This window comes from Tupaia chinensis, unplaced genomic scaffold, assembly GCF_000334495.1.
Source record: "Tupaia chinensis unplaced genomic scaffold, TupChi_1.0 Scaffold000362_1, whole genome shotgun sequence".
Classification (NCBI taxonomy): Eukaryota; Metazoa; Chordata; class Mammalia; order Scandentia; family Tupaiidae; genus Tupaia; species Tupaia belangeri.
Window position 1 is genome coordinate 2,162,325 of NW_006159859.1, and position 9,784 is coordinate 2,172,108.

Genomic DNA, 9,784 nt, shown 5'->3' on the forward strand with positions numbered 1-9,784 from the left:
GCAAAAATACTTTGTGCATACTTTGCATTTCTCAAACAGAATAATAAGATGTGTTAATTAGGTAAATTAATATAAATATGTGATTTTAACTGCATTATTAAGCATTCTTACATGAAACTGCATTTTTATTTTAAGCCACAAGCATGTGGCAATGAAAACTATAATTATCATGGGCAGGCAGTAGCATAGCAGTTAAACACGGTGCTCTGTGAGGCAGTCCCATACCAGAAGATTCTGGGTTCAAGCCTGAAGACTTCCCTGAGTATGCTGGTCACATGTTGGTGATCTGGTACTGGCTTAAAACTGAGGTTGGATCACAGCATGGGGGCAGTGTCCTATGTATCTGTCCCTCCTTCCTGTCCTCCCTTTCTCTTCCCCTGTCCATTTCCTCCTTCCTTTTCTCTCTGTCTCTTTTGCTCATGGAAGAAATAAATAAACTTGGGGCCGGCAGGTGGCATGGTGGTTGTGGGTGCTGGACTCCCACATGTTCTACTGTGGTTCGACTCCTGGATCTGGGGCTTGCTTTTTCACTCTCTCTCACTCTGTCCCTTTCTGGTCAAATTTTAAAAATAAGTAAGTAAAGTTATATGAGATAAATCTTTAAAAAAGAAAGAAAGGAAGGAAGGTAAAACAAAAATACTACTATTCATAGTATAGCACAATTGCCTTGAATTATGCTAGAAATTTTATTTATCTTTCGTTTTGCACCGTCAGAGTAAATGTCAACACAGTCAAAAACAAGTAACTTTTTAGTATTATTATAAAATAGTTTGGCATCATAGACCTCCTGATAGGGTTTTGGGGATCCCCAGGTTTCTGGGGCCATATTTTGAGGAGTATTTAACTAAGATTCGGTACATACTGGACATTCCAAAAATTGTAGATATTATTATTGTGGGGTTACATAAATAATGTTATATAATTTTCTAGTTTTCATTTGTAAAATAAATGGGTGATACTTAAGTTACTAAACTCCAAAGATACATATGTGTTTTGTATGTGTACTTTGGTGTTTACTTTTTACTTTTTTTTTTTTTTAAGAGTTTTGCTATATGGTACGTGTGTTCATCAGAGAGATAGAGACAGAGACAGCAAGAAATCACCCCCTGGGGGGATGGCCGCACCACAATCCCTTGTTCTCCATTCTCCTCTTGGACTTTGGGTATGTACACACATGCACCTGGCGTGAGTTTCAAGCTGCCAGGTCCAGGACTCAAACTGTGGTTGGCCATGTGGAAGTTCAATGACGTAACCATTACACCATCTGCTGGTCCCAGTTCTTCTGATTTTTTAAGCAGGATACTGGTGTCTCAGGTCCTTTATGCTTACCAAAAGATAAACCTTCCTATACCCTTTCAGATTCTCAGATATAAAACACTTGTTGTCCCCTCAGGGAGTATTAAAAACTAGGATAGTTTTCAGGGCCAGCAGATGTTGTCGCGGTTACATCGCTAGACTCCCACATGGCCAACCACAGGTAAAGTCTCGGTGGCTTCAAAATCACCTGGATATGTGTGCACATGTGCCCAAGGTCCTGGGAGGAGAAGGGATTGCTGTGTGGCCATCCTCACTAGGGGGTGATTTCTTACTTTGTTTCTCACTGTCTGTCTCTTCAGCAAGCACCACCCTAAGGCAAAGTAGCTTGTACAAAACACAAAATGGGGCTAGCAGAAGGCATAATGATTATGTCACTAGGCTCCCACATCGTCAGCCACAGTTTGAGTCTCGGACCTGGTGACTTAAAACTCACACCAGGAGTATGTATGCGTATGCCCAAGATCCTAGCGGAGAATAGAGGACAAGGGATTGTGGTGTGGCCATCTCTCTGGGGGATGATTTCTTGCTTACTCTCTCTGTCTCTCTCTGTGTCTCTGACGAGTACATGTGTTCCACAGCAAAAATCTCTAAAAAAATTTAAAAACCCTAGAAACAACAACAAAAATGGGATAGTTTTAAGTAAACACCTGTATAAATCCAAAAGTCTTAGTTTCCATTTTCTTCACCTTGATTAAACTAATCTTTTCTCTTAAGGGTTTACGTTATCTATAGTCAGGAAATTAAACTTATAGCTATTTTAAAGTAGCATTTTGATGAAAGATATCCAAATATAGATATAATTTTAAGATCCTCTAGTGAACTTCCCCAGGACTATTGTACAGAGGGAAATAGTTGATAGTAGATCTGCTATCTTTTTATCTTTAGGTGGTGCTTATAGGTTGGTTTTAGGCCCAAATCTTACACAGCTTTAGCTAAAAAAAAAAAAAGGAGGGAAGATATAGAATCTGAACTCTTATAGTGTACCAGTATTAGAAGTAAAAAGAGACACACTGTAAACTAGTGTGTCTAATTTTATTTTATTTTATTAAAATTAAATGAAAACACTATTTGGTGCCTAGTTTATGTCAGGACTGGGGGTAAGTAACAATTACAAGGAGACCATATGACACGGTTCAGAACATGGATTTTTGAATCATAATTTAGCTTTTGCATTTGCTAGCCATTTATAAGCCTCTCTTCTCCTCATCTGTAACATGAAAAAGATGATAGTAATTCTTCCTGAGGTCGTAAAGAGGAAATAATATCAACTTCTCACAACTTAACCAAGCAGTCAATATATGGTAACTAATTAGCAGTGGTATATTTTATGTGTTGTCCTAATACCTTAACACCCAGTTTTTTTAAAGAATCATTTAATTTAATTAATTAATTTATTTATTTTTCATTTCCTAGAGGGCACATGCACTCCCTGGAATGATGGGGAGAGAAAGCAAGCCAACTGCTAGGTCCAGGACTCAAATCATGGTCAGCCATGACTCCAAGGCCTCAACCACCATGCCACCTGCTGGTTCCTCCTCACACCCATTGTAATTCAGTTGATATTCCTAATATTGTTATGAGGGAGGGAAAATGGATTCTCATTACCTCATTACATACATGAGTAACTTGAGATTATAAAAGGTTAAGATTATAAAAGCTTAAAGTTACTAGCTCTTAAATACCGAATACAAACTTCAACCCAAGTTTTTTCTTCAAATGCAGGACTTTTCCATCATAACACTGTCAGTAAAGTTCATATTTCATAATACAGAGAAAATACATACACAGTCCTGCATAACCCTCAGGAATGGCACTGTTCAGCATTTCAGCACCCTCAAGTGATGATCAACTGAAGAAAAAAACATTCATTTTACATAAAGGGTTCAAAAAAGAGTTGGAGAATCTTTTTTATTTTTTAATGAGGAAAGAATTACCTGTTGATAGATATCCTTTTACAAATATAGAGAAGTAAAAATGAAATAAATTCTATAAGATTATTGACATATTTTTGCTTTCCTCTTCTCCACATCTCCTATCCCTAGGTTTTAAAAAAGAACTCAAGAACTCGGAAGCAGGCTATAAATCCCATGAGTTTCATCCAGAATCACATCTACAAATGAAAAATCATTTGACAAAAAGGTAATCATAAATATTTGGAATTAGGAAAACCTTTTTCCCTAAAGGCATGTATATAGGAACATTGTACTTACCAGAAGGGTGTACGCATGTACACATTACTACTCTGAAAACATGGGTCAGTACTATTGTGATACTGCCTTGTTGGGAATGTGGACCTAATGACCAGAGGGTCTACAATGCCAGGCACAACGCCTAATTATCTGTTTTAATCCTCACAGCCTTCTTATGAGGTAGTGTTTGGCAAGAGAGAAAATTTGACACTTAGATTAAGTAATGTACCCTACAGCTTTGGAGCTGAGATTTGATCATGGTGCTAACTTGCAGAGTCTCAACTCTTTAATCATTCTGCTGTAATTCACTTCTATGGAATTTGTCCAAGAAAAATAGTTTGCAATGTATTGTCATTTATCTCCACCTTAGAAGTTAATTATTATTTAAATAAAGGCAATCTTTATTAACAACATTATTTAAATTAATATACTATCTCTATAACATTGTCTATCAAAATATAAATACCTCCACCTCCGTTGCCTTTAAACTTTGGAATATTGGTGGAGGAGGGTGTAGGGTATTGTTTGCAGCATTCTCCTTAAGTTCTCTGCTGCATTTTATCACAAATAAATGTAATTTCAGTATCTGTAAATTGAAATGAGTTTTTAAAACTACATTTCTAATTAATAAAATGTGATTTTGGTAATGATGTTGAGTTTTTAGTAAGTATTCACATATTTTAGCATAAAGATTTTGGGTTTGGGGAATGTTGAAAACATTAATGATTGCAAATATCTTTCCATTTTTGTTATTATGTTACCCCAAAAAGTATATTGGGACAAACTATGCTTTTTTCCCCCAAGTTTTGCATATTTCCATGTAGAGTTTTGGCTTTGTTGTTTTCTTTTGTGTTTTGGCTAGAGGGCACGTGTGCTTGGCAGAAAGAGACAGATGAAGAAAGGAGAGCACATGCCATGGGGCATGGTCATGCCACAATCCCTTCTCCATCTCTCCTGCCACTTGGGATTTTGTGCACGCATGTGCGCATGTGCATGTACCCGGTGTGTTTCTCAAACCACCATGTCCAAGGCAGTTAGCCATGCAGGATCCAGCTGCTGAAACCACCAGGTAACTGAGCTGGCCCTTAGATTTGTATTTATTTTCCAATTTCAGATCAGAGATACATGAAACCAGTGGAAAGTTATTTCCTTCATCCAGTCCCCAAATATTCAAGGACAATACTGCAAGAGAACATATTCACCAGTCAGGTGAACAGAGATTGGAAAAAACAAGTGGATGCAAATTTTCAGAATGGCCTAATGTGAAAAATTCTGAGAAGACAGGTTTGCCTTTTCATGTTGATGGTAGTTCTGCTTCTGGGAAGAGAGTGAACAATAATGGAACAGTCTCACCATCTTCGTTGTGGTCTTCACACATGAGAACTGTTGGGATAAAGCCAGAAACTCCTCCCCTCATGCAGCAGCAAAATGGGATGGAACAATGTTACTCTGAGAACTCGCCATCTAAGGAACATATAGTTCAGTCAGCCTGCAGATCTGATGGTTGTCAGATGCCAAAACTGCTTTACCAGAATCTGCCACCCCCTTTGCCACCAAAGAAATACGCTATAACCAGTTTGCCACAGTCAGAGAGAGCTGAATCTATATCTGATGTCAAACCTGCAGAGATGCTTAAGGTGCGTTCTTCTAGTCTTCCAAAGCACAGTTCAAGTACAACTTCAGAACCAAGTTTAGAAATGAGTGCATATGTGAGTGAGGAAAGGTGTAAAGAAACATTTCAAGTGAAAGAGCATGTTGGCAGCACACCAAACTACCCGTCCAGCTCTCCAACTGACAATCTTCAGGCAAACTTGGATACACTTGATGCTTCTTGCCAACCAGAACTAGAGCCTAATTCTCTGTGTCCACATGAGACAGTTTCATTAACTACCTATTTTTCAGTTGATAGTTGTATGACTGATACGTATAGATTGAAATACCACCAGAGGCCCAAGCTCCATTTTCCAGAGAGCAGTGGTTTTTGTAATGACAGTTCTCTGTCTCAAAGGTAAAGAGGGCTAAGGCCTGGGTTATATAACAGTCTTGGTTCAAACTGCCCTTCAGAGCAAAGATACAAATCTAGTGTTCATTGTAATAGATAAACATTGAAATTAGCAAGTTTATATTCTCAGAGGCCATTAAAATATAATAGGAACCTGCTGACCAAACCTAGTAATACAAAAAAATGAAATCTTATGGCATTTTTAAGCCACTAATCACTTTAACTTTATATATATATATGTTTATTTTATTATCAATTTATTGGATATTTTAGAAATTCCTTTTGAATATTCTTGACATCCCTTGAAAAACAGAAAAATAGGGTGTGTATAATTCATTTCCCATACGCGACAGTTGAATAATAATTAAATTTGTCTTTTTATTATGTGGCTAATAGACCCGTAAGTATTAAACTAAGCAGTACTCATAGATGTAGATTGGTAAACTATGTTAACTGAAAAATATCAAGTGATAACATAGTTCGTCTAGTCAAAGCATTATTTGCTTTATGAAGAAGCACTTTCTAGTGGGTAACCAAAAGAGGGCTTCACCCATGTGTGTTTGACTTCTGTGATAGTCTGTGTATTTTCCCTTTATGTCTCTAAAAAAAACAAAAACAAAAACAAAACAAAAAAAAACTCCATGAATTTGACTGCTTTAATGATTAACAATTTTTAAATTTCAAAGTCAGATAAAACTTAATTTTGCTCTTTGAAGTTATCTGCAGAAAGTCTAACAGAAATTAGGTCTTTGACTATTATATATGTTCATGAGTACTACTTCAGCCATGGAAGCTAACAAGTTAAAATACTTCAACTTTAGTGTATTTATTTACTTTTTTTCTAATTTTATATGAAATGTGAAAGGTTTTTATTTTGGTTAGGTTTACGTTAGGTTGCTAATGACCAGTGTTAGGAATTAACCTAGGACCCTCTTATTAAGAATGTCACTGCCTAAATTTTTCTCTGCTTAGCTGTTACTAGGTTGTCAACCCATTTTACTGGTTTTCAAGCTTTTGAACTTGAAAAATCTATTTAAGTTTTCTGATTAAATTTCTGCCTTTCATATAGAGGGTTTAATTTTAAGGAAATGTTTAATTAAGCATCCTCCCTTTTTTATTTTTCCTCTAAACAAATAGTAACTTTACCCCTTTTTCATGGAAAGGACTTTGTTCGAAAATTAGAAGAATTTTCATTGTTATGGTGTCTTTATGGTGAAAATAAGTTACCTTTACTGCCTTATTTTAGTAGGTGTCATTTCATTTTGTACTAAGCTGGTAAGCTAATTATGATTCAGAATAGTTTTATGTTTTTATTCCAGAGAACTAAGAATCAGAATTAAAATTTCTTAACATTCCTAAGTGGATAAACTTCATGAATATAACTTAATTTAATAAACAAAACTAATTAGTAAATGTATTATTTTGATCAATTCTATAAATTTTACTAAGCTATCCAAAATGTAAATGATTAAAAATGAACATGTTTCACTTGTAAAAATTCTAGCCTTATCCAGTTACCAGATTTGGCCAGATTTTATCTTCCACGTGTTTACTAGCCTTTTCTGCCCTACCTATAGCAGTAGGTGATTATTACTTTATATTCTCTTTAGAAATACTTGAATACAAACTAAATTATATTTTATCTTTTAAGAAAGCTTATTTTTAATGTAACTTTTAGTATGGAGGGTTTGTAAATAATGTAAAATTTGTAAAATTGTACTTGAAATGTTAATATTTTTAATTACTACTTTTATAAATTTGTAAAGTATCAGGAAAACAGACTTCAAGTATTTTTAATAACTTTCAAAAACTTGCTGTATAGTTTTGTTTCTTCCAAAATTTCTATTTGGTCAAGATGTCCAGCTGGAAATGTATTATCTGAAACATTTGAGTTCATTTCTGTGTTTAAGTGCAGGTTTATATATTTGTTAGTTCAGGTCACAATGAGTTGCACTCTTCAGATAGAAATGTCTAGTTTTGCCTCCATTAAAGTGCTGTCCAGTTGAAACCTGCCGAATCATGTAATGTACTAAACAAACTAGAGACAGACTTTCATGTTGATTCAACACTCCAAATACAGATTGAATACATATTTACTAAACTAATCATTCACGTGTAAAAAATTTTATTTCTATGTTGCCTATTTATTTTTTATAGATGTTTTCCTCTGGTTATAAGATTATAACTTTTTAAATACTGCAACCAACAGTTGTAATGTTTAAAATACTTACCTACAGAATGTTATATTTTTATGTAAAATCAGTTTCTTCTGGTTCTAAATTTTTTTAAGATAAACTGATTTTTAAGTTAATATGCTTGTAAATTTTTCTTTGCATTCATGAACTATGTGTCCCTCTCCCACCATGCAGATTCTGTATAATATTTTATGAGACTGTAAAGTCAATTTAAAATTCAAGGGTACTTGGAATTCTACCAATCATAAAATGTTATTACAGGAAGTTTTAAGAGTAAAATTCCCCACAAGTTCTACAGGAGTTAATAGACTTCTTATAAAGAGCCAGATAATAAGTAATTTAGGCTTTGTGGACCATATGGTCTCAGTTCTGCCTTTACAGTGTGAAAGCAGCCATAAAAAGATGTAGACAGGCATGACTGTTTTCCAATAAATCTTAATCGACACTGAAATCCAGGTTACATATAATTTTTACATCATGAGGGGCTTTTGATTGTTTTCAATCATTTCAAGACATAACAAGTTTTAGCTTGCAAACCTTTCTTATAAAAACAGGTAGTGAGCCAATTTTGGCCCAATGGCCTTAGTTTGGTGACCCTATTCTAGAATATAAGCTATAATAAATACCTTCACTGACCCTAAATATCCTGACATCTTTAAATGTATTTCCATGCCACTTACGGACTGGGTATTTGGAGCTCTTTATAGTCTAAGGCTTTCAGGTTAACAGATGCCTAAAAACTGTTCCTCACAACTGCTAATAAGTCAATTTATTTCAAATGGAACTATTAAATCATCTCACTTATATGAAACTAAGTGTATGAAATTTTTAAAGCAATTTATCAGATTAAAATCACATCAGTGTTACCCTTTTGATGTTTTCGTCATAGTAACTTTGCAATTTTTCTTGGTGTCCTATTTATCTACTTATCTAAATCCTTCAAGAGATAGGCACTAAGCAGTCACTTAAATGGCAATCTGAGAGGTACAATTTTTTTATTTTATAATTTATTTACATTTCATTGTACATCTTTATGAGTTACAATATGGATTTTCAGTGTGTGTGTAGTGTGGGATCATGATATCATAATACCATATTCATTGTTTTCAAGAAGAACACATGTGCAGCATTAATTTTATAAGATTGGCTGTTTCTTTTTAATCTTTTTCCCCACTCAGTTGTGAATATGCCATTCCACAACTCATTTGCCCAATACCTGCATTCCTGTGTCTGCTAAATGCCTTTTTCCTGATATCCTCCTATCCCTCCCCATCCTCACTCCCTATGCAGTCTCTGGTATCTAGTTGTCTACTTCTGTATCTTCTTTTCTCTCAGGTTCTGCCATAGAATGCAGATATCTGACATATATTGAACAAAGACATGTAACATTTGTCCTTCATAGTTTGACTTGTTTCACTTAGCATTACATCTTCTGTTGGGTCATTGGAAAAATCATTGATGCATTTTTGCATAGAAAAACACGTCATGACTTTTCCAACAAACCTATAGATTTGACTGTTTTGTATCAAATGACAAGATCCCATTGTTAATTATGGCTGAGTAGCATTCCAAGTGCCACACTTTTAAATCCAGTGTTCGGTTGTTAAGACACTGAGGTTGATTCCATCCCTATTTCTGGAGAACAGGAAATGATGTGAGTAATGTTGTAATGTTGCAATAAACATGGCTATGCAAGTGTCTTTCTGGTTGAGTCATTTCCTGTCTGGGTACATACCCAGAAATGGCATGATTGGGTCATATGGGAGTTTTTTGGGTTTTTTTTTTGAGAGGTTTTTGCTATAGGGTGCGTGTGCTCTCCAGAAAGACAGAGACAGACAGAGATAGAAAGTGAGAATCACTCCCCCCAGGGGGGATAGCCACACCGCAATCCCTTCTCCATTCTCTCGGGATCTGGGGCACACACACATGTGCCCGGCATGAGTTTAAGCCACCGGGTCCGGGACTTGAACTGTGGTAGACTACATGGGAGTTCAGCGACATAGCCATTACGCTAGCTGCTGGTCCCGAGAATGGGAGTTTGATCTGTAAACTGAGGAAGATCTCTTTTGTTTTCCATAGTG

The 9,784-nt window shown here is 35.5% G+C and overlaps 1 protein-coding gene across 3 annotated transcripts in view; it reads left to right on the top strand.

Annotated features, from left to right (window-relative positions):
- USP53 (ubiquitin specific peptidase 53) overlaps positions 1-9,403 on the top strand; it is a 75,782-nt gene extending 66,379 nt beyond the window's left edge. For all 3 annotated transcript variants that reach the window (XM_014589578.2, XM_006153102.3, XM_027773670.1), the window contains 2 exons: positions 3,360-3,456; positions 4,621-9,403. In XM_014589578.2, coding sequence (XP_014445064.1) covers positions 3,360-3,456; positions 4,621-5,518 — 995 coding nt within the window. In that variant the 3' untranslated portion in view covers positions 5,519-9,403. The remainder of the gene's footprint in view (positions 1-3,359; positions 3,457-4,620) is intronic.
- The last annotated feature ends 381 nt before the right edge of the window (positions 9,404-9,784 follow it).